Here is a 25,567-nt window from a genome sequence, read left to right on the forward strand (position 1 = left end):
AAACGTTTCAGAGGAGACTCCCCCAACCCCACGAGTAAAATTAATTATTGTACTTCAGGTGGCTGACCGTCCAACCCTGAAATACCGTCCGAAGCGCCTGTGACTGGTATTGTTTGTAGCTGGAAATGACTTGAAGAAGGTGCCTACAACAAACTCTACAGCTCCTGTTTCTTACAGTGAAGGGTGAGTTCGTTGGGTGAAAGTATGAGCTAACGAGTTTGGTGTGGCCACCTTCTTTCGATATATCCGCCGATGTTGCAAAATTCTATTCCGCTGAAAGGACAGAATTCTACTATTGAGGATGTCAATGATGGCCGTATTTTGAAATCGATGTTGGTCTAATGATGCTTCTTGGTGTTATAATCTCGCACTTTGCGTGCCAATTGGTCATGAACCACGAGTTGAGTGAAATAAATAAAATAAATAAAATAATAGCATGCCTACCAACCATAACGATTTGTCCGGGACCTTCCCGATATCGAGGGTGGTAATAGGCACCCAAAGTGCATTTTCCGCATGCCTGACAGCTACATTTGTATACATTTTCATAGCTAGGTATGTCATGTTTGGTTGAGTTGGGTAACTCCGCTCTTCTTCCTCGCTCACCGGAGGAATTTCTAGTCTCCTCGCGCAACTGGGGAGCAGTTTTCATTGGACATAAATGACGGGACGATGCGACGGGAATCAATGGTACGAGCTGATGAACGAACGCTTTACGGAGGAAAAGAAAAATTTGCTGTCGGAACCTTCAATGTGCGGGGCCTCACGTCGGCCGTCAAGAGAAACTCCTTGTGTCGAGACCTCTCTTTCTACGGCATAGACGTCTGTACCCTTCAAGAGACTAAGTTACCTGCAGGGCTTGACGAGCAGCGAAACGGCTATCGAATTATTTGTTTGCAGTCGGACAGTCGACATTATGGTCTAGGATTTGCGATAAACGCCAAGCTCGTCAACAAGGTCAAACGCACATGGAGAGTGTCGGACAGAGTTTCAGTACTCACATTATCGGCGGGCCAGCATTCTGACTTTGCCTTCATCAACGTTTATGCACCGACCTCAACAAGGTGTGCCAGTGATGCGGAGGAACTCGACGACTTCTACTCCGCGCTGTCGACAGCTTACAACGAAGTTCGTCGTGGCGCTGTCGTTCTGGTTGCTGGCGACTTCAATGCTAAGGCAGGCGTGCGTCTAGGGAAGCATGAAAGCAGCATTGGCGTGCATGGTCGTGGCAGGCGGAATATTGCTGGTCAGAGCCTGATGGACTTTTGTGAAATCAACAACCTGTTTCTCACCAATACTGCATTCCAGCATTCGGCTCGTCACAAGACAACCTGGACGGGTTGGCGGAGGGATCAGCAGACGGGTGATACTGTCCCGATTTACAACCAAATCGATTACATTGCATGTCATCAAAACCGGAAACGCCTGCTGACGGACTCCCGCAGCTATGGAGGATGCGAAACATCAACAGACCATCGCCTGGTGGTGGCGAGGTTCCTCCTCAATCGGATGTATGGAATATTCGGGCATCATAGGTCAGACGAGCAAACCTCCCTGAAGCCAGTTCGATACAACACAAGTGATCTGCCGACAAGCCCACGGATCCGGGAGAAATACATTGATACAATCGTCGCAGAGTTGGCAGATGGTGGTTCTGCTGTGGATACGGAGGACGGCGGACCGGCATTGCTGTGGCAGAAAACAGCACCGGCGATAAAGAATGCTGCAGAGAAATCGCTAGGTCTAGAGGCCCGGGCAAAGCGTGGTGTGAAGGACAGCCCTGAACTGCGCCGACTGTCTCAGGCTCAAAAAGAACTAAAATTACGTATCGAAAATATCACCAACACCGGAACTCGGGCAGGCCTGAAGAAGGAACGCAACCGCATTCTTCACAGCATCAGAAGAACAGCGCTGAAGGAAGCAGAATTACGGCTGGACGAAAAGGCAAAGGAGGTGGAGAAGTTGCGGGACGGTGCTCGAATGTTCAAAGCTGTTCAGTTAATGCGGAGACGTGGAGCTGTGAAGCCTACAGTTGCTGACAACACCGGAAAAATCATAGTAAACGAGAAGGAAGCAGCTGAGGCAATTGGAAGCCATTTCTCAAGTCAGTTCAGCTCACCAAGCGCCACAGACATCTCACCGTTCCAGGGACAGCCACGTCCTCTGCAAACTCCCATTACATCTTCAGAGATTGCAGGCTGTCTCGGGAAACTGAACAATGGCCGTGCCGCAGGAGACGACAGTATCCCCACAGAACTGATGAAGTATGCAAGTGATGCTTTGGCTCCTGTGTTGACCAGCATTTTCAACGGCATGTTTGAGCAACACGAGGTGGTTGATATAGGCAGTGGCAGTCTGATCCCACTTCAGAAACCCAACAAGCCGCTGGGACCACCATCAAATTTACGTCCGATAGTTCTTCTCAACACGCTGCGGAAGACCCTGTCACTCCTCACTTTAGCTCGAGTCAGACCCAAGGTTGACCAGTACCTAGCCCAGACGCACAGCGGCTTCCGCCCTGGCCGATCCACCGCGGATGTGGTATGGGCGCATCGATGGCTTGTGGCAAAGACCCAGCGCTACCACAGCACCGTTCACCTGTTGGGCATTGATCTGTCGAAGGCTTTTGACACGATCAAGCGAGACACCTTGCTGACTGTTCTGGAGGCGTTTCTGAGTGACGATGACGTTCGCTTGATCAGGGTCTTGATCTCTAACACCAGACTTCGTGTTCAGCTTGGGAGGTGCCAGTCGGAATCATTTGCTACAACGAAGGGGACGCCACAGGGGGATTGCCTTTCCCCCGTTCTCTTCACGGTTTACCTGGAGGCTGCGCTCCGACAACTAAGGCAAGAGGTGCCAGCAAGACCTCTCAGCGACAACGGTCTGCCGCTCGAACTTGTATATGCGGATGATGCAGACTTTGTCAGCACCTCAAAGTCCTGGCTGGCGGACGTGGAGGCGACTGCCAGCACGGTGCTACCACAGTGGTCCCTGATCATGAACCGGGACAAAACTGAGTATACGGACATCTTCAGAAGTGCGGACAGGATCGATGAAGAGTGGAGGACAACGCGCAAGCTGGGTTCGCTGCTGGGCGACGAAGAGGATATTATGCGACGAAAACAGCTGGCGACTGCAGCATTTCAGTCCCTATGGAGCCTCTGGAAGAGGCATCAGCACATCAGCGAGAAGTTGCGTCTGCGGCTGTACAGCACTTTTATTGTTCCAGTACTGACGTACAACTCGGGTACGTGGGGGGTCAGTGTGACCGTTCTGTCTCGCCTGGATTCCTTCCACCGCCGTCAGCTAAGGTCACTCATCGGTGTGAAATGGCCACAAATAATACCGAATGATGCTCTCTATGCCAGATGCGAAGCTGAACCCTTGAGTGTCATGGTCAAGAGATCACGCTGGAGGCTGTTTGGCCACATCCTGCGGATGGCAGATGAATCTCCAGCTGTTATGGCTATGTTCGCGTACTTCGCCAATCAGCAACAGAAATGCTGGAGGGGTAGACCGCGGACGACCCTGCCGCAGGCATTGGTGGGAGATCTGCGCCAAGCCAATGCCGGATTGCTCGGGAACTTAGACGCTCTGCAGAGCCTGCGAGCCATTGCCCATGACCGACCCGCATGGCGAGATCTATGCATGAAGATCTGTGCATCGTGATATTCCGACAGGTCCTGAAACAGTCAAACTCAGGAAATAGCACTATTATTATCACTCAGGCTGCAATATTCAATGACATAATTAAAGACATATTCATAAATGACATATCTTCAATACCCATGAGCTACATTGTATATGATAATTATATCATTGTATCATCGTTCTAGCTCACTTTCTTTCCCCTGTCATAGTCCTGTTTATCATGTTCAGCATAAGCGAAGTTGTGGATCATGCTTGCATGGTTGACTCCAACGCGTACATGCAAGTAATAATAATAATAAGGTATGTCATTGTCCCGATCTCAGGTTTGCACAGGTTGGCAGGTAGTTAATAGTGGTGAAATATTGGTGCCAAATGAAAGGCGTCTGTACAATGCGATACCTATACCTCAGACATAATGGGATTATCCCATTGACATAAACTTCCTGGCAGCATCCATAGTGCTACAGCAGAGATCACTGTTGGATTAGCCGTAGCCTCAGCGTGCTATCCGCATCTACTGTAAAACCGGAAAGTCTAACGAGTAACAAAGTCTAACGTTTTAACGACCAATTTTTTCCGTTATTAAAAAAATTATTGCTAGGTGTCTGTGTAAAGATGCGCCTACAGATGGGTGGCCAGGTTGCCATCGTTAAACGTTCTGCACGTAATCATGCCAAAATTACAAAAACGTTAAACTTTTGGTCGTTAAACATGTTTTACAGTACTACAATGCAATCTGTAGCCTGAATATACAATGCAATGTGTGTATGTGTGTATGTGTGTATGTATGTATGTGTGTATGTGTGTATGTGTGAATGTGTGTATGTGTGAATGTGTGAATGTGTGGAATATTTTACGAGTTGGGTTTGCAAATAATAGTAAAAAAATAAAAATAATGACTTTTGTGTATGCTTGTACAAGTTGCTATGTCTAACATGGCTTTTTAGTTATCATTCCTTATGCGACGGTCATGTGTTAGGTGTCTGTATTATAATTATCTGTGTGTCTGTATAATAATTATTATTCTGCATGTGTGTCTTTCTGTCTGTCTATCTGTGTGTGTGTGTCTGTCTGTCTGTCTGTCTGACTGACTGACTGACTAACTGTCTGTCTGTCTGTCTGTCTGTCTGACTGACTGACTGACTAACTATCTGACTGTCTGTCTGTCTGTCTGACTGTCTGTCTGTCTGTCTGTCTGTCTGTCTGTCTGTCTGTCTGTCTGTCTGTCTGTATCTGTGTGTGCACGCTCACTCTGAATTCTCTCCTCACTGCCCAGGCTCACCTGTGATCACACCAGCACTATCAAATCGCACCGTCACCTCTGGTACATCACTGTCTGTGACATGCACCACCTCACCATCATCTAAACTACTCTCAACCACAGCGTGGTGGATCAATGGACGGCGGATTAGCACCGCGCCCACACTGACCTTTAGCCCAGTCATGCTGTCACACAGCGGAAAGTATCGCTGCGATCTCAGCACGGTCGTCGGAATGACTAGCGGCTCGTTGTATATCAATGTTCAAGGTACGCTCTCATGTGTGCATGCACAAACAAATGTGCATACACACACACACACACACATACCATGCACACACACACACACACACATACCATGCACATACATACATACCATGCACACATGTGTGTGTGTGTGTGTGTGTGTGTGTGTGTGTGTGTGTGTGTGTGTGTGTGTGTGTGTGTGTGTGTGTGTGCGTGCGTGCGTGCGTGTGAGAGAGAGAGAGAGAGAGAGAGAGAGAGAGAGGCAGAAATCAGGAAGGCAACAGTTTCTAGGTTAAAATCAAATGCTTATTGTATCCAAATTGTTAGGTCATGCCCTTCCCCGGATTTTGAACCTTTCAATCAGCACAAATATACACTACATCGTAAACGCATTGTTGACTGCACCCACTGTCTCTGTCTTGCAGAAACCCATTGTTGACTGCACCCACTGTCTCTGTCTTGCAGAAACCCATTGTTGACTGCACCCACTGTCTCTGTCTTGCAGAAACCCATTGTTGACTGCACCCACTGTCTCTGTCTTGCAGAAACCCATTGTTGACTGCACCCACTGTCTCTGTCTTGCAGAAACCCATTGTTGACTGCACCCACTGTCTCTGTCTTGCAGAAACCCATTGTTGACTGCACCCACTGTCTCTGTCTTGCAGAAACCCATTGTTGACTGCACCCACTGTCTCTGTCTTGCAGAAACCCATTGTTGACTGCACCCACTGTCTCTGTCTTGCAGAAACCCATTGTTGACTGCACCCACTGTCTCTGTCTTGCAGAAACCCATTGTTGACTGCACCCACTGTCTCTGTCTTGCAGAAACCCATTGTTGACTGCACCCACTGTCTCTGTCTTGCAGAAACCCATTGTTGACTGCACCCACTGTCTCTGTCTTGCAGAAACCCATTGTTGACTGCACCCACTGTCTCTGTCTTGCAGAAACCCATTGTTGACTGCACCCACTGTCTCTGTCTTGCAGAAACCCATTGTTGACTGCACCCACTGTCTCTGTCTTGCAGAAACCCATTGTTGACTGCACCCACTGTCTCTGTCTTGCAGAAACCCATTGTTGACTGCACCCACTGTCTCTGTCTTGCAGAAACCCATTGTTGACTGCACCCACTGTCTCTGTCTTGCAGAAACCCATTGTTGACTGCACCCACTGTCTCTGTCTTGCAGAAACCCATTGTTGACTGCACCCACTGTCTCTGTCTTGCAGAAACCCATTGTTGACTGCACCCACTGTCTCTGTCTTGCAGAAACCCATTGTTGACTGCACCCACTGTCTCTGTCTTGCAGAAACCCATTGTTGACTGCACCCACTGTCTCTGTCTTGCAGAAACCCATTGTTGACTGCACCCACTGTCTCTGTCTTGCAGAAACCCATTGTTGACTGCACCCACTGTCTCTGTCTTGCAGAAACCCATTGTTGACTGCACCCACTGTCTCTGTCTTGCAGAAACCCATTGTTGACTGCACCCACTGTCTCTGTCTTGCAGAAACCCATTGTTGACTGCACCCACTGTCTCTGTCTTGCAGAAACCCATTGTTGACTGCACCCACTGTCTCTGTCTTGCAGAAACCCATTGTTGACTGCACCCACTGTCTCTGTCTTGCAGAAACCCATTGTTGACTGCACCCACTGTCTCTGTCTTGCAGAAACCCATTGTTGACTGCACCCACTGTCTCTGTCTTGCAGAAACCCATTGTTGACTGCACCCACTGTCTCTGTCTTGCAGAAACCCATTGTTGACTGCACCCACTGTCTCTGTCTTGCAGAAACCCATTGTTGACTGCACCCACTGTCTCTGTCTTGCAGAAACCCATTGTTGACTGCACCCACTGTCTCTGTCTTGCAGAAACCCATTGTTGACTGCACCCACTGTCTCTGTCTTGCAGAAACCCATTGTTGACTGCACCCACTGTCTCTGTCTTGCAGAAACCCATTGTTGACTGCACCCACTGTCTCTGTCTTGCAGAAACCCATTGTTGACTGCACCCACTGTCTCTGTCTTGCAGAAACCCATTGTTGACTGCACCCACTGTCTCTGTCTTGCAGAAACCCATTGTTGACTGCACCCACTGTCTCTGTCTTGCAGAAACCCATTGTTGACTGCACCCACTGTCTCTGTCTTGCAGAAACCCATTGTTGACTGCACCCACTGTCTCTGTCTTGCAGAAACCCATTGTTGACTGCACCCACTGTCTCTGTCTTGCAGAAACCCATTGTTGACTGCACCCACTGTCTCTGTCTTGCAGAAACCCATTGTTGACTGCACCCACTGTCTCTGTCTTGCGGAAACCCATTGTTGACTGCACCCACTGTCTCTGTCTTGCGGAAACCCATTGTTGACTGCACCCACTGTCTCTGTCTTGCGGAAACCCATTGTTGACTGCACCCACTGTCTCTGTCTTGCGGAAACCCATTGTTGACTGCACCCACTGTCTCTGTCTTGCAGAAACCCATTGTTGACTGCACCCACTGTCTCTGTCTTGCAGAAACCCATTGTTGACTGCACCCACTGTCTCTGTCTTGCAGAAACCCATTGTTGACTGCACCCACTGTCTCTGTCTTGCAGAAACCCATTGTTGACTGCACCCACTGTCTCTGTCTTGCAGAAACCCATTGTTGACTGCACCCACTGTCTCTGTCTTGCAGAAGCCCATTGTTGACTGCACCCACTGTCTCTGTCTTGCAGAAACCCATTGTTGACTGCACCCACTGTCTCTGTCTTGCAGAAACCCATTGTTGACTGCACCCACTGTCTCTGTCTTGCAGAAACCCATTGTTGACTGCACCCACTGTCTCTGTCTTGCAGAAACCCATTGTTGACTGCACCCACTGTCTCTGTCTTGCAGAAACCCATTGTTGACTGCACCCACTGTCTCTGTCTTGCAGAAACCCATTGTTGACTGCACCCACTGTCTCTGTCTTGCAGAAACCCATTGTTGACTGCACCCACTGTCTCTGTCTTGCAGAAACCCATTGTTGACTGCACCCACTGTCTCTGTCTTGCAGAAACCCATTGTTGACTGCACCCACTGTCTCTGTCTTGCAGAAACCCATTGTTGACTGCACCCACTGTCTTTGTCTTGCAGAAACCCATTGTTGACTGCACCCACTGTCTCTGTCTTGCAGAAACCCATTGTTGACTGCACCCACTGTCTCTGTCTTGCGGAAACCCATTGTTGACTGCACCCACTGTCTCTGTCTTGCGGAAACCCATTGTTGACTGCACCCACTGTCTCTGTCTTGCGGAAACCCATTGTTGACTGCACCCACTGTCTCTGTCTTGCAGAAACCCATTGTTGACTGCACCCACTGTCTCTGTCTTGCAGAAACCCATTGTTGACTGCACCCACTGTCTCTGTCTTGCAGAAACCCATTGTTGACTGCACCCACTGTCTCTGTCTTGCAGAAACCCATTGTTGACTGCACCCACTGTCTCTGTCTTGCAGAAACCCATTGTTGACTGCACCCACTGTCTCTGTCTTGCAGAAACCCATTGTTGACTGCACCCACTGTCTCTGTCTTGCAGAAACCCATTGTTGACTGCACCCACTGTCTCTGTCTTGCAGAAACCCATTGTTGACTGCACCCACTGTCTCTGTCTTGCAGAAACCCATTGTTGACTGCACCCACTGTCTCTGTCTTGCAGAAACCCATTGTTGACTGCACCCACTGTCTCTGTCTTGCAGAAACCCATTGTTGACTGCACCCACTGTCTCTGTCTTGCAGAAACCCATTGTTGACTGCACCCACTGTCTCGGTCTTGCAGAAACCCATTGTTGACTGCACCCACTGTCTCTGTCTTGCGGAAACCCATTGTTGACTGCACCCACTGTCTCTGTCTTGCAGAAACCCATTGTTGACTGCACCCACTGTCTCTGTCTTGCAGAAACCCATTGTTGACTGCACCCACTGTCTCTGTCTTGCAGAAACCCATTGTGGACTGCACCCACTGTCTCTGTCTTGCAGAACCCATTGTTGACTGCACCCACTGTCTCTGTCTTGCAGAAACCCATTGTTGACTGCACCCACTGTCTCTGTCTTGCGGAAACCCATTGTTGACTGCACCCACTGTCTCTGTCTTGCAGTAACCCATTGTTGACTGCACCCACTGTCTCTGTCTTGCAGAACCCATTGTTGACTGCACCCACTGTCTCTGTCTTGCAGAACCCATTGTTGACTGCACCCACTGTCTCTGTCTTGCAGAATCCATTGTTGACTGCACCCACTGTCTCTGTCTTGCAGAAACCCCTACATTTGTGAAACCACCGGCCAATATCACTGTTCTCCAGGGCGCATCCGCCATGCTGCCATGCAATGCCATGGGGGTGCCTAGCCCAACGCTGAGCTGGGTACAAGGTCACAGTACGGTCACCACCAACCAGCACATCTCCATACTCAGCGACAACACGCTGCAGATAGTGAACGCAGACATCAAGAACACCGGCGTGTATTCCTGCGTGGCCAGCAACGCAGCTGGTACCAAGACAGTGTCGGCGTCCGTCGTGGTTATTGGTGAGCGGCAGCGCATGTTGTTCACGTTTTATTTTTGTATCGCAGACCTAATGGGATATGATGCCCAATATTATGATGGCCGTAAAGTAACGGCCATAAGCCAAGGATACAACAAACCTCCACGAAAGGGAGAAGAACACAGACTGCAAATAACGAAAAGAAAAGACAAAGAAAGGAAAAAAGGAAGAAGAAGAACTGTCAATGACTGAATCTGGTGGCACTGTCGTCATTGGCGATACCTTGAACTCGTGCGTTATCACCTTGGTGTACAGTGGTCCATAACAGACGAGAAATTCGGAATGGCATAAACAGGTTGAAAAGTAGCCCTGCCTGTTGACACTGTGTACAAACTACAATCCAAACCCCCTAATCCAAGACCCTAATGTAAACCCCCTAATCCGAATCTGCCTAATCCAAGACCGTACCGTCTTTCCCCGATTGTAAGGCGCACTCGATTATAAGTCACATCCCCACTTTGGGGTTTGAACCACATTGTTTCAATACATGCATATAAGTAGGATGTCAATCTCGATTGTAAGTCACATCCCCTTCTTTGCTCTTGAAGTTTAGTGTAAAAAGGTGCGACTTGCATTCGGGGAAATACGGTAATCCAAACCACCTGATCCAAGACCCTAATCCAAACCCCCTGATCCAAGCCCCGTAATCCAAAGTTCCAAACCTCCTAATCCAAAGTTCCAAACCCCCTAATCCAAAGTTCCAAACCCCTAATCCAAAGTTCCAAACTCCCTAATCCAAACCTCCCTAATCCAAACCTCCCTAATCCAAACCTCCCTAATCCAAATCTCCCTAATCCAAACCTTCCTAATCCAAACCTTCCTAATCCAGGCCCCTAATCTAAACCCCCTATTCTAGATCCCCTGCTCTCGACCCCTACTCAGGACCCCTAATCCTTCTCACCACCTATTCCACCCCCTAATCCTGCCCCACCTATTCCACCCCCCTAATCCGGCCCCCACCTAGTCCGAACCTCCACCTATTCCACCCCCCTAATCCTGCCCCCACCTAGTCCGAACCTCCACCTAATCCTGCCCCCACCTATTCCGAACCTCCACCTAATCCAGACCCAAAAAATCCAGACCTCATCTAATCTGAACTACCAGTAAATTCGGGTCCGGATCCCCTCTGGTCCCCCTCTGGACCCCCACCGAATCCTGCCCCCCCCCCCCCTCCACACCTATTTCGGACTCCTCCTAATCCTGCCCCCACCTAATCCGACCCCCCCCCCCCCAATCCTGCCCCCACCTATTCCAGACCTCCTAATCCTGCCCCTATTCCGGACTCTCCAGATCCGAACACTCCCATCGACAGGTATGGCAAGCACCTTTCTGACCCTCGCGAATCACAAAAGACATTTTTTCCATGGAAGACAACACCAACAAAAAGGCGGATTGATTGCTATAAGAAATGTTTGAAATGTTTGCTTGAATTCAGTCAGCAGGACTGTGCCAGTATGCACTGAATTACATTCACTTCTTACTTACAACCCATCATGGGAGTAAGGAGATTGCAGGTAGTGTCAGGTCTCAATGTACCCGGATAAGGTGATTGCCGGCAGTGTCAGGTCCCGATGTACCCGGATAAAGGGAGTTGTACCGCGCTTTCAGTAGTGCTTTTTACGTCTTCCAGTGTTTTGTTACGATTTCTTGGTGCGCGGCGTCATGTCTTTCTATGTATCTCATGATTATGTGCCCTTCTCTTCTCCCTTTCCATGTGTGTGTGTGTGTGTGTGTGTGTGTGTGTGTGTGTGTGTGTGTGTATGTGTGTGTGTGTGTGTGTGTGTGTGTGTGTGTGTGTGTGTGTGTGTGTGTGTGTGTATGCGGTCGTGTGCACTGCAGGTCGTATCAGTTTCACTACGTATCCGACGGACACCACAGTCATCGCCGGTCGCAGTGTACGTCTGCTGTGCGCCGCGCGGGCAGACAACGCAGTGCTTACATACACGTGGTACTATCCGAACAACACACGCATCACTAGCACTACGACCAGTGGTGGCGGTGGTGGTGGTGGTGACGGCGGAGACGGTTCCTCTGCTGGTGGCGTTGCCGTTAGCGGCGGTACCCTAACCCTGGGTGGAATCGACTACAGCCAGCGCGGCAGATACACGTGTCGTGTGCAAGCTATGAACTCAGCGGCTTTGAAAGACGCCAGCGCCGAGATCACAGTACTAGGTATGTGTTCATAGCTAACTTTACACAGGTGTTGTCAAGCAGGCGTGTAGCTTGCCTGCGGCACGTGCACCCCCTTAAAACATTTCGACCAATGTTCAGCATGCACAGAAAGACCGCGAGACATTCGCCAGTCATCCTTCTAGTACGTAATACTAGTGTCGTGGACATGGAAATCCAGTCGCTTGACCGGGGCCGGCGCCATCAGTGCGTACAGAACAGCGCTTGATCCGATGCATGCACACGATTGACCGGGGCCGGCGCCATCAGTGCATACAGAACAGCGCTTGATCCGATGCATGCACACGATTGACCGGGGCCGGCGCCATCAGTGCCTACAGAACAGCGCTTGATCCGATGCATGCACACGATTGACCGGGGCCGGCGCCATCAGTGCATACAGAACAGCGCTTGATCCGATGCATGCACACGATTGACCGGGGCCGGCGCCATCAGTGCATACAGAACAGCGCTTGATCCGATGCATGCACACGATTGACCGGGGCCGGCGCCATCAGCGCGTACAAAACAGCGCTTGATCCGATGCGACCAGCGGGCTGCAGCATGTGTGTACTGCTTACCCACGGCTGCATGGCCAGCGCCCTGGGGCCGCTAGACGTGCGAAACTCACGAATGCATATTCTGTGTGTCCTTTTCTATGCCAGTTCGACCGTCATTCTCCACTCAACCCACACCGACCACGGTTAACCAGGGCAACTCGGCAACGCTGTACTGTGCAGCGACTGGCATTCCCATGCCAACCGTCCTGTGGTTGCGGAACGGCAGACTGCTTACCTCATTCCAGCTAGGTGCATCCGGGGGACGTGTCCACCAAGGCAAGGATATGAATGCTTTTGCAAGATTTATTACGTGCTAATGTAGGCTTCAAGTTCAAGAGAACAGTGTGTGTCTTTCCGGTCCTCTCTCTCTCTCTTCCTCTCTCTCTCTCTCTCTCTCTCTCTCTCTCTCTCTCTCTCTCTCTCTCTCTCTCTCTCTCTCTCTCTCTCTCTCTCTCCGTCTCTCTCTCTCTCTCTCTCTCTCTCTCTCTCCCTGCCCTCATTCTCCCTCTCTTTCATACATCATGTTCCCCTACAGGCCCAACCGGTACACTAATGATTCAAACTGTCACCAAGGCTGTGGATGATGGTGCATACACTTGCTATGCCAACAGCAGTGCTGGTGTTGCCACGGCAACTGTTAGACTGCATGTACTAGGTAAGTGCAGTACACGTCATGGTTACGTGTTTAGTTGTGTTTGAAAGTTTGAACATTTCCAGGAAAGCCAGTACAGTCAGACCTCGCTTATCCGCTCCTCTTTAATCCGGATCCCTCGCCATCCGGAAGAAAATCGTTGGTTACCGATTTGCGTCATATGCCATGCAGTCATACAGTATGTGTGTTCGATTATCCGGTTCCCTCGCCTATCCGGATATTTTCGTGGAAAACGGATGTGTGCGGTTAAGCGAGGTCTGGCTGTATTCTGTGTTAAAGCTCCAACACTGCGACTAGCACAAACAACAGTAGCGACGGCGGCAGCAGCGGCGGCAGCAGCAGCCTCAGTGCCATCAGTAGCATAAGCAGCAGCAGCAGCAGCAGCTGCGGAGACTGTAGCGGTGGCAGCATCATCAGCAGCAGCTACAGTAATTTGTTAAACGAGTGCATATGGATGTATGCACAAAAATCTGCTCCCTTTCATGTGTTTCCGCGTCTGACCATGTGCAGACGGTAAGGATTACATGCCTGTGTGTGTGTGTGTGTGTGTGTGTGTGTGTGTGTGTGTGTGTGTGTGTGCGCGTGTGTGCGTGTGTGTGTGTGTGTGTGTGTGCGCGTGTGTGTGTGCGTGTGTGTGTGTGTGTGTGTGTGTGTGTGTGTGTGTGTGTGTGTGCGTGTGTGTGCGTGTGTGTGTGTGCGTGTGTGTGTGTGTGTGTATGTGTGTGTTTGTGCGTGTGTGTACACGTGTGCATGCGTGTATGTTTTGGCACAGAACCGCCGACTATTTCAACATCTGACCTCACCGTAATCAGCCCAGCGGTGGCATTCCTGCCTTGCGTCGTTAGCGCCGGTGATCCAGCACCCGTCATTGGCTGGAGCTATGGCAACGGAACAGCACTGCCTGTAACTGGTCGCTACGGCATATCACCGACGGGAACACTGGCTATTCCCGGGAGCACGGTAGACGATGAAGGACAGTACTTGTGCACAGCCATGAACAGTGTGGGAAAGATGTCTGCCATGGCTACACTGACTGTACAGGGTAAGACTCAGGTCTCCTCAATGCACTCTCTGGGTACGGCTTAGTGTGAGCCTCGGGGTATTGGACGTACTCAGGTCTCCTCAATGCTCTGGATACTGCTTGCTGTAATGCTCGGGGTACTGCTTGCTGTAATGCGCGGGGTACTGCTTGCTGTAATGCACTGGGTACTGTTTGCTGTACTGCTTGCTGTATTGCACTGGGTACTGCTTGCTGTATTGCACTGGGTACTGCTTGGTGTAATGCTCTGGGTACTGCTTCATGCAGATGGGGTACTGAACAGCACAGCCGGAAGCAGGTTTTGACTGGTCCGGTAGTACCATGGCCTTTCATACAGTTTGTGTATGATATGGCGGGTAGACATGCCCTCCACAGAAAATTATGCTGGTGGCCACAAAGTTGGTCCGGTTATAACCTGACCAACCGGACCGGGTCTGGCGGGCCTGCTGAACATGGGGGGGGGGGGGGGGGGAGGGTGCATAAGTACCATCTATTCTGGAATAAAAGCGGCATCTCGAAATCCCAGCCATGGGGAACAGGGAATGGAATGGTGAACTGTTTCCCCCACTGGCCACTCTGTTATCTGTTGTGAAACAGTGTGGAGGTTTCTGCTAGGACTTTGCAAGTTTTCTACAATGTGCGCATTCTTTTTCATGGGAAGTGGTGGACAAGCCATTGATTAGCCACTCGTATTGTATAATCAAGTCCATTTTTTGAGCAACAGGTGCATATGATGAACAAGACAGAGGGTTGCCTGATGATTGCGAAAGTATGCACCTTTAAGTAGCAGCAAACAAGCCTTGATTGTCCTTGTTGTTCTATTCTGTATTACGCTCTGCCTCCGCCATGGTGTTGAGCACTGTCAGCACACTGGGTACATCCTCTGGTATGACTAACAAGATGGAAGTGTTTTAAAAGATACTTTTCCAGACGTTTCGTCATTCTGAACAACATCTTCAGTGCAAACATTTCTATCTTTGTTAATCGTATGCACCCTTCTTGGCCTGAAACAGAAAATATTTTTCTACTCTGGTTGTTATGGTAACAGTGAGGCCGACTGCCGAGATCCTCACTCCCGGTTTCTCCAGCATAGCCGCTCACGTCAACACCAACCTCACGCTGGTGTGCCGAGTGACGGGGAAACCGCTGCCCGTGGTTACGTGGGGTTTCGGCGTCACTCAGATCACCAACACCAGCACCAGTCTGTTGCTGGGCGAGCAACGCGATCGGCTGCTCCTGATCAACGTCACACCTCAGCGTGATGGCAACTGGGTGTGTGCGGTGCAGACTGCAGCCGGCAGTGCTGTATCCACTGCCATCCTTACAGTACAAGGTGAGATACCTGCCATACCTGCCGTATACCTGCCGTATACCTGCCATATACCTGCCATACCTGCCATACCTGGCATACCTGCCATACCTGCCCTACCTGCCCTACCTGCCATACCTGCCATACCTGGCATACCTGCCATACCTGCCCTACCTGCCATACCTGCCATACCTGCCCTACCTGCCATACCTGCCATACCTGCCATACCTGCCATACCTGCCATACCTGCCATACCTGCCCTACCTGCCATACCTGCCATACCTGGCCATGCCTGCCCTACCTGCCATACACCTTCTCACCGGCTCAGAAGGCATAACATGCCTGTTCATTTTGGTGAAGTAAATAAAAATAAACAAACAAACTCGGATGGAGAGCCAAGGATTAATATATAGAAGAAAAAACTCACTGCTCACTGCTCTTGCAGCATTTCGAGCACTCTTGGCGGGGTTTGCAGCTCTTTATAAAAATGCTTTGCTTCACGGAAACGTATTTCATTGCAAAGAGCTGTGCTTCAGTCCTCTGAGCTGTGCTGATGAGCTCTAATAGAGCGAAACAGTTCCTGTCCACAGACTTGAGTAGAAGAAAAAAAGTGATTGTTTAGTAACTGGTGGTGTTAGTGGACATTATAGCGTAACTTGTAGTTCCTTGGTCCTTTTTTCTTCTACTTCAGTATAAACGAACAAACAAACAAACAAACAAACAATTCATAAGTTTGAGGGAAAACAAATTTTGTAAACAATGGGAAAGACGCCTCACGCAGCTTTGTTATACATGTCACACACACATGACATAATTTCTATGTGTGAATATCATACTGCTGGGTAGATCTGAGTATCAGTTGGCTGATGGTTGCCCAGCGGCATGAAACTCAGAGTTACAACCAACCTGAACGTCCTCCGCTGAGTCTGCTATGTGCTAAGCTCTGTCTCTGACATTGAGCACTCTCTGCAGCTCCCCGGGGATCAGCGCTTTTGCATGCATATCATGTACTTGTTTGTATTCTCTTTTTTTTACATCCACCGTCACCACTTTCTTTTCTTTTCACAAATCGAATTAGGCCTCTTTTACGGGCAAATTAACGCAATGGTTTTAAATGCAATAAATCATGCACTGGAGAAGAAATCAGAAAAAGGCATGTATAAAATAATGTTGTTTGTATTCTCAGTTGTCAATTTGTTTGTGTGTGAATCGTATATTCTCAGTTCCTCCATCACTATCACCTGTCGTTCAACGCAGCAGAACGTCATCAAGCGTTGAAATCGGCTGGAGCTTCGGATCAAACGGAGGCAGCGTCATCACCAACGTCTCCGTGGAGAGGGCCGAGGCTGGAAGTACTAACTTTACGACTCCCGTCTGGCTGGGCGTGAGGACAGTGTACAATGCTACTGGTCTGCAGGCGCATACCGGGTACCTATTCCGTGTACATGTGTACAATGCCGTCGGGCCCAGTCCTGCGTCAGTGACCAGTGCTTTCACTACGTGCAGTAGAGGTGAGTGGGATGTGGGTGTGCAATGCCGTGGGGCCCAGTCCTGCCTCAGTGACCAGTGCTTTCACTATGTGTAGTGGAGGTGAGTGGGATGTGGGTGATTCACTGCGTGTATAGTGGAGGTGAGTGGGATGTGGGTGATTCACTACGTGTATAGTGGAGGTGAGTGGGATGTGGGTGATTCACTGCGTGTATAGTGGAGGTGAGTGGGATGTGGGTGATTCACTACGTGTATAGTGGAGGTGAGTGGGATGTGGGTGATTCACTACGTGTATAGTGGAGGTGAGTGGGATGTGGGTGATTCACTGCGTGTATAGTGGAGGTGAGTGGGATGTGGGTGATTCACTGCGTGTATAGTGGAGGTGAGTGGGATGTGGGTGATTCACTGCGTGTATAGTGGAGGTGAGTGGGATGTGGGTGATTCACTGCGTGTATAGTGGAGGTGAGTGGGATGTGGGTGATTCACTGCGTGTATAGTGGAGGTGAGTGGGATGTGGGTGATTCACTGCGTGTATAGTGGAGGTGAGTGGGATGTGGGTGATTCACTACGTGTATAGTGGAGGTGAGTGGGATGTGGGTGATTCACTGCGTGTATAGTGGAGGTGAGTGGGATGTGGGTGATTCACTGCGTGTATAGTGGAGGTGAGTGGGATGTGGGTGATTCACTGCGTGTATAGTGGAGGTGAGTGGGATGTGGGTGATTCACTGCGTGTATAGTGGAGGTGAGTGGGATGTGGGTGATTCACTGCGTGTATAGTGGAGGTGAGTGGGATGTGGGTGATTCACTACGTGTATAGTGGAGGTGAGTGGGATGTGGGTGATTCACTACGTGTATAGTGGAGGTGAGTGGGATGTAGGTGATTCACTACGTGTATAGTGGAGGTGAGTGGGATGTAGGTGATTCACTGCGTGTATAGTGGAGGTGAGTGGGATGTGGGTGATTCACTGCGTGTATAGTGGAGGTGAGTGGGATGTGGGTGATTCACTACGTGTATAGTGGAGGTGAGTGGGATGTGGGTGATTCACTACGTGTAGTAGAGGTGAGTGGGATGCAGGCGCGTGCGCCGGTGCCCTTCAAGGGGGGGCCTCCCCCGGGAAAATTTTCAAAAAGTGAAGCAAAATCCTGCATTTTGAGTGAAAGAAGGGGGGTTCCGGGCACCCAGGAACCCATACGGGGCACGCGCCTGGGATGTGGGTGATTCACTACGTGTAGTAGAGGTGAGTGGGATGTGGGTGATTCACTATGTGCAGTAGAGGTGAGTGTGATGTGGGTGATTCACTGCGTGTAGTGGAGGAGAGGATTGGGGGTGGGGTCATGCATGGAGGGCTGGTGATGCCAGTGGGACTGAGGAGTGCAGGGGGATTCAAGGGGAGTTTTAATGGGGCTGATCGAAGAGTCTTTGGGAGGATGGGTTCCGTGAATGAGACCAAAGTTCCTGAAAGAAAAGAGTGTAAATGGCGGTGGAGTGAAAAGTCGTTGAGGACACGTCCATGTTAGTGAGAGTTGAGAGGCGGGGAAGCAATGATGTGCTGAACGATCCTCGGAAGACCGGTGTGTGTGTGTGTGTGTTTCTCTGTGTGTGTGTGTGTGTGTGTGTGTGCGTGCGTGCGTGCGTGCGTGCGTGCGTGCGTGCGTGCGTGCGTGCGTGCGTGCGTGCGTGCGTGCGTGTGTGTGTATACTCGACATGCTAGCCCCTACATCTGCACCACAGATGACTATCACCACACTGAACATCACAACGTTCAACATCACTTGGTCAGCACCGATTCCGGCAACTGGACCAGTTGCAACTTACTTGGTAAGCTGTGTTGCTGTGTTGCTGTGTTGCTGTGTGATGATTGGTCGAATCTGTCTAGCAATGCTAATTTGTGTTACCATGACGATGATTGTAGTCATCATCATGTTCAGTGTGGATAATGATTTTCCCACTGTCATTGCCATGACTGGATAATATTATCACCCCTCACCCCCCCCCCCCCCCCAACACACACACACATATACACATACACACAAATCTCCCCCCCCCCCCCCCCCACACACACAAGCACTTATCTCTGTGGTTTTTTTGAAGCGGTGGGTTATACATCACGTGTTGTGCACCACCCCAGCACCCCAGCACCTAGTAAACTAAAAACTATAGACTATAGACTCTAAAGACTGGAGATTACCTGCTGAAGTGGTCTGCAGTGGCGTGAACTCCCTGGTGTGGACATTGAGGGGTCAAGCGGACACGGGGCGCTGGACTTTCAGCCGCGAGCACTGCTGTTCCATCTTTGCAGTGTATACGTGAGCTACGGTGCTTGTGTGCACTAGCACTACGGTGCTTGTATGCGCTAGCCCCAGCCCCGGTCATTCCAGCGGGTTTCAATGGCCACAACAGTGCACTCTGCACAAATTACTGCACAGACTTTTCCAGTTGGAAATGCTGGCAGTACCGTAAAGTACCGTTGATCCCCCCCCCCCCCCCCCACACACACACAAACGTCATGTCGCTTCCCAGCTGGGTTTCAGCAGGGGGCGGGAATTAGATCAAGGCTGTCAAGTGCAATACGACGTACAACAACGTGGAAGTTCAGACTCGATGTGCTGGATTGTGCACGTTCTCATCCTGCACTGGCACGTATTGTGTACAGCAGTGCATGCGTCGGATCAACATCGTATTTCGTTGTATACGCCGAAGTCGCTTCACAGGTAGAAAATTGACAGGGGCGGGAATTAGAGAGGGGGTGGCAATTAGAGAGGGGCGGCAATTAGAGAGGGGGCGGCAATTAGAGAGGGGGCGGCAATTAGAGAGGGGGCGGCAATTAGAGAGGGGGCGGCAATTAGAGAGGGGGCGGCAATTAGAGAGGGGGTGGATCAACGGTACTTTACGGTGCTATCCAGACCCAGATATTGCCCAGAAAGAATTCAGATTAACTAATTTAGGAACAGAAATAGAGAGAACAACATGTTTCCACCGTGTTCTTTCCACCGTGTTCTTGAACAACATGTTCCCACCGGGTTCTTTGACGTTTTCTTTGCTTTCCCAATTCTTAGGTCACATGGGATGTGCCGAGTAACGGCTCGATTCCCCGTGTCACCATGGCAACTCAGGACATGTTTGTAGTCGCCATGGAGCTGCACGTGTACACCGAGTACAGCTTCACGGTCCAGGCCAGCACCAGGGCAACGTGTGACGGCGGGGTAGGCCAACCGGGGCCCACCAGTCAGCCGGTTCTCATGACTACGGGAGAGCTGCGTAAGTGATCTGTTGTCATTTAGCTTGGCATGTATGTGTTGAGCATGCTCACTTCACACTCAAAATAATAGATTTCTGCCTTAAACGATCACTCATGTTGATAGACAGCTTTGGATTTTGCGTCAGAGTTCTCTCCGCATATCTTTGGGTCAAATGCTCATACTCGTCTGGTTTGATCGTAGCCACAAGTGTTTTCTTTCTAAACTGATCGGCACGATAACACACGACCCCCCCCCCCCCACACACACACACACATTCGCACGCGCGCGCGCACACACGCACACACACACACACACACACACACACAATGGCGGAATGTCAACCACCCAACAATACAGTTCTTCCTTTTTGTTATTCCATCCACAGCTCCATTGCTAGCACCGGTGAACGTAACGACTGAGGTAGATGCAGAGAACGGTATCATTGTGTCCTGGCTATCCCCACCACCGTCATCTGTGCGGGGACGCTTACTCGGATTCACAGTCTACTACAGAGTCACGGAGAAGACTCTGGAAAACTATGAATGGGTAAGAAGAGGCTGAGAGTTGTGATAAAACACCCTTAATTAAACAAATGTAAATGAAAGGACCAACATGTTACATGTTATCCGTAGTGTGTGTCCAACACTAACGGTTACACAGTAAAAGCTGTACAGTGAAACCTGTCTAAGACGACCACCGCTCATGGGACCTTCAAAAGGTGGTCTCTGTTACCAGGTGGTCCCCTTATCCAGGTTCATTGGACTGGAAATAGCATCCCTTGGTCCCGGCTGCAGTGGTCTTCTAGGACAGGTGGTCGCCTTATCCGAGCGGTCGCCTTGACAGCTTTTACTGTAACTAAAGACCATCCTGCTACTAAAGGCCACTGCGCCAGGCACGGACGGTCTCACATGCATACATGGTTGTGCGGTGCAAACCTCCAACTAAGGACCACCTGCCACTAAAGACCGCTTTCTCTGACCCCAAGGGGTGGTCGTTAGTCACCGGTTTTACTGTATAAGCAAGATGTTGTGTAGCCAGAACGGGTAAGAAGTAACATTTTGGCCGTTTGGAAAAAGAAAAGGACCTACATATGTTACTAGCTATGAACATTTTGGCCCTTTCTTTTACATTAAATTTAATCCTTGGCTCTCCATCCGAGTCTTACTTAAACAACTGTGTTTGTTCACTTGAAGTAGTAAAAGGATGCTACATGTATACAGCACACCATGGCAGTCTCAATGTACATGTCTGTGTGCAAGTGAGAGTGTGCCTGCCTGCCTGTCTTCCTGCTTCTGTCTCTCTCTCTCTCTCTGTATGCGTTTACCTACCGTAAAAGTCCGTAAATAAGTACCTGCTCGAAAGAAATACCCCCTTCATTCTTTTGGCTCTGTCTGTTGAAGTCAAGTCAAGCCCGATAAACATACTGCCCGAAATAAGTACCGGTACGGTGCACACATGCAGCACGTAGCATGTACATCGACATGAAAATGACCTTCTCCGCTACACACAAGTCAGGTCCGAAAGTTTAGTTCGTGCCCGGAAGTCAGTACCCACCCGAAAGTTAGTACGGGTGTGGTCACTAAATTCGAAAGTAAATACGTACTTATTTACGGACTTTTACGGTTTTACTGGTATGGTTATGTGCAACGACGAAGTCAAGTGCTGGCAACCGAAATCCGACCACTGGAGCGGTGCACTCACATTGCAAACACCCAGCATGGGATTGTTACACTACAGAGTGCAAACACCCAGCACGGGAGTGCAACACTACAGAATGGAGACCGCTAGAATCGGTACTGCACTCCAGCACAAAGATCAGGGATCGGATTTCAGTTGCTACCACTGAGGTGAAGTCCCCAATGCCGGAAAGTGCAGAGCTTCCTTATAAGTAAAGTGGAATAAAATGTTATTGCCACTCAGAGTTTCTCGCTTCCACGATCATCAGGCAAAAACACTATTCATTATTCAGCTTAGCCCCTTCATTCAACAACTGCTTCTCCTCTGATGAGTTCCCGGTATCTTTTAATATATGGAACGAAACAAGACTTGTCAGGAGTAATACTACTTGCTTTCGTGGAGTGTGGCTGGTGAACTGTTCGTGCTTTGGTCTGCAAGCGTTGTTGGGTCTGGTCGGGTCAAATGAAAAAAAACCTATTACTACTATTAGACGGACCAAATAATTAAAAACACTTTGCATAACAATCCTTACTCTGTGTACTCTGTACTGTTCCTTGTCCCTGTACCAGGTTACAGCCCCAGCCGATATGGGGCCAAGCGAGGATAGGCGGTATCTACAGAGGCTGGACTCACCAAAGGCCGGCGTGTCATACGATATCAAAGTGCAAGCGTACAACGATGCAGGCCGTGGTCCGAACTCGACGGTTGTGGCTGCTCAGACATTAGGTGAGTCGTACCATACGCATTATTCCCAGGGGCGTAGCACACAGTACAACCAGTACGACAATGGCCGTACCCCCCATTTCGTCCAGGACGGTGTGCCCGGAGCACGTGTAGAGCGCTAAAACATGTTCTGTCGGTGGAAAAACCCCATAATTGCCTCAGGGATACATCTCCCCCCCCCCCCCCCCCCCGGTCGTACCACACCTCACTGCCATGTGAGGCCCCTGCTTCCCGGCATGACAGCATAGTTACGCTAGCCTACTTGAGCATATCTTCAGTATCTACACTGACCTGGGAGAGGTATTCAGAAACCCATCCCATCCAGGAAGCAAGGCCACCATGCGTTGTGTGCTCTCTGTGTGTTCTTGTTTAGCTGTTACAACTGACGAGGGCACATCAGCAGGTAGTGTGGCTGGCATAGTGGTGGGATCTGTGTGCGGACTTCTTATCATCATACTCCTATTCTTGCTGATTCAGAACCATCGCAAGTCAACCAAACGTAAGTTCACACATACACACACACACACACACACATACACACACATACACACACACACACACACACACACACACACACGTGCACGCGCACACACACACAGACATACACACACACACACACACACACACACACACACACACACACACACACACACACACACACACGCGCGCGCACACATATGCAATGCGGCTCAATGAAATCCGCTCGCACGAGTCAGTGTTGCGCCCTGCACCATTTCTCAGCCCAGTGTTTGCAGGTCTAGGGCTGCGCAATGCGCGGCGTGTACCCGAGTGACTCTACTGGATATAATTCAGCAGCACTATATACTGTTATACCGTATATGCGGGATTAGAGCCCTCTCTTAAATAGTGCCCCTGTTTCTGAGAGCCAATGAAAAAAAAATAAAGCCCTATCTTGAATTGTGCCTCCCCCTGGCTTGTAACCAAGCGCATGTGCAAGTTTGGCGTTCTTTTGCTGTATAATAAATGTTCTTGTCCATGTCACTCCACTGGTGATTTCAGGATCAAAATCACAGTTCTTGTTGTCGTTTCTGTTCAGTCGTGATAGTTTACAGTAAACTTTAGGTAACCGACGAGGAGACAACAGTCGTAAAATAGCAATGAAAAAATATCAATTGTGCACTCATAACCATGTATAAACAATTAAAATGAAACAATTCCAGAACGTTTTCGTGTGACCATCATCAGTGGAACATCGTCACATAGTAAGAATCACTAAAACAACCAGTTATATAGCTAGAGTAACATGAAAAGAAGCGTGAGAATGCAGCACAGCTAGCGGTTTTGCATAACGCGTGTAGTGTGAACCTTTGAGTGTATCTGAGAATGGTAGCAGTAGATGAATGTGGCAGCTGTGAGTGCGTGTGGACAAAAAACTGGTGAGTGCGTATTATTTAAAAAGTGTGAGTGCTACAACATTACCAGTTTTTTGTCCACACGCACTCACAGCTGCCACATTCATCTACTGCTACCATTCTCAGATACACTGCAAAGGTTCACACTACACGCGTTATGCATTACCGCTAGCTGTGCTGCATTCTCACGCTTCTTTTCATGTTACTCTAGCTATATAACTGGTTGTTTTAGTGATTCTTACTATGTGACGATGTTCCACTGATGATGGTCACACGAAAACGTTCTGGAATTGTTTCATTTTAATTGTTTATACATGGTTATGAGTAAACTTTAGGCTCTGTGTTTTCTTTGCCTTCCCTGTTTCTTTTATGCTGGATTGCGAAACATGTACCAGCATTGAAAGAATAGTGCCCTTTGTCTCTTGAATAGTACCCTCTCTTGAATAGTACCCTCTCTTGAATAGTACCCTCTCTTGAATAGTACCCTCTCTTGAATAGTGCCCTCTCTTGAATAGTACCCTCTCTTGAATAGTGCCTTCTCTTGAATAGTACCCTCTCTTGAATAGTACCCTCTCTTGAATAGTACCCTCTCTTGAATAGTACCCTCTCTTGAATAGTGCCCTCTCTTGAATAGTACCCTCTCTTGAATACCGAGTAGTGCCCCATCTGTGATGGACATCGAAAAATTAATGCCCCAGGGGTACTAATCATACAAGTACAGTACACCCACACCTACCTGTCAGTCACAGACAAGTATGATGGTCGAAGCTAAGGGAACTTTACCCTCCATGTGTGGTTTATCCACCGCCCGTAGAGGGCTCAATTTGCCGAAGGGAAAAAGAGAGGAATTACGACGACACAGCAACTGCTCGTTCTTCTGTCTGTGAAAACCTTACCCTCTGGATAACTGCAGGCATATGAACACATACCAGTGCATAGCGTTATTGTGATGTTACTCTGATGTATGTGTGTGTGTGTGTGTGTGTGTGTGTGTGTGTGTGTGTGTGTGTGTGTGTGTGTGTGTGTGTGTGTTTGTGTGTTTGTCTACCATGCATGCAGGCGACTCCCTGTATGACACCGAGAATGACTGGAAGGGAGAGACCGCCTCAAGCCAAGTCGCCACCTCCACAACAGCCAAACCCAAACACACTGAAGCCAAGCATCCAAGCAAGTCATCCCGTCACCATGACTACGATGATGACGCTAGAGCTGGTCACCATGACGATAGTGATGATCGCACTCGCCTGACCTCCAGGGATGACGATAGGTATACGGTTGAGCAGCCAGCACGGAAAGCGGCTGTTGTGAGCAACGTCCAAGCTGCTCAGTATCACGACTCGCCTAAAGTCGTACGTCCGCCTGAGAAGTGAGTGCTGGAGTGTGTGACCTGTTGTACAGTAAGACCTGTCTAGGCGACCACTCGGATAAGGCGACCACCTGTCCTAGAAGACCACTGATACCAGGACCAAGGGATGCTATTTCCAGTCAAATGACCCTGTATAAGCAGACCACCTGGTAACGGAGACCACGTTTTGAAGGTCCCTTGAGCGGTCGTCTTATACAGGTTCCACTGTATGTGTGGTGTGCATGTGTAATGTGTGATGTGCGCTTCTATTGCACGTGTGGTATTT

The 25,567-nt window shown here is 49.6% G+C and overlaps 1 protein-coding gene across 2 annotated transcripts in view; it reads left to right on the forward strand.

Moving 5' to 3' along the window:
- Positions 1 to 25,567, forward strand: part of LOC135810272 (protein sax-3-like) — a 41,455-nt gene that overhangs the window by 12,925 nt on the left and 2,963 nt on the right. For both annotated transcript variants that reach the window (XM_065323752.1, XM_065323754.1), the window contains exons 10-23: positions 4,931 to 5,182; positions 9,420 to 9,689; positions 11,546 to 11,878; positions 12,541 to 12,711; positions 12,971 to 13,090; positions 13,860 to 14,129; positions 15,175 to 15,459; positions 16,659 to 16,946; positions 18,636 to 18,742; positions 19,981 to 20,182; positions 20,549 to 20,709; positions 22,410 to 22,566; positions 22,937 to 23,062; positions 24,996 to 25,302. In XM_065323752.1, the coding sequence (XP_065179824.1) occupies positions 4,931 to 5,182; positions 9,420 to 9,689; positions 11,546 to 11,878; positions 12,541 to 12,711; positions 12,971 to 13,090; positions 13,860 to 14,129; positions 15,175 to 15,459; positions 16,659 to 16,946; positions 18,636 to 18,742; positions 19,981 to 20,182; positions 20,549 to 20,709; positions 22,410 to 22,566; positions 22,937 to 23,062; positions 24,996 to 25,302 (3,049 nt within the window). The remainder of the gene's footprint in view (positions 1 to 4,930; positions 5,183 to 9,419; positions 9,690 to 11,545; positions 11,879 to 12,540; positions 12,712 to 12,970; positions 13,091 to 13,859; positions 14,130 to 15,174; positions 15,460 to 16,658; positions 16,947 to 18,635; positions 18,743 to 19,980; positions 20,183 to 20,548; positions 20,710 to 22,409; positions 22,567 to 22,936; positions 23,063 to 24,995; positions 25,303 to 25,567) is intronic.

Source organism: Sycon ciliatum, chromosome 2 (assembly GCF_964019385.1).
Source record: "Sycon ciliatum chromosome 2, ocSycCili1.1, whole genome shotgun sequence".
Classification (NCBI taxonomy): domain Eukaryota; kingdom Metazoa; phylum Porifera; class Calcarea; order Leucosolenida; family Sycettidae; genus Sycon; species Sycon ciliatum.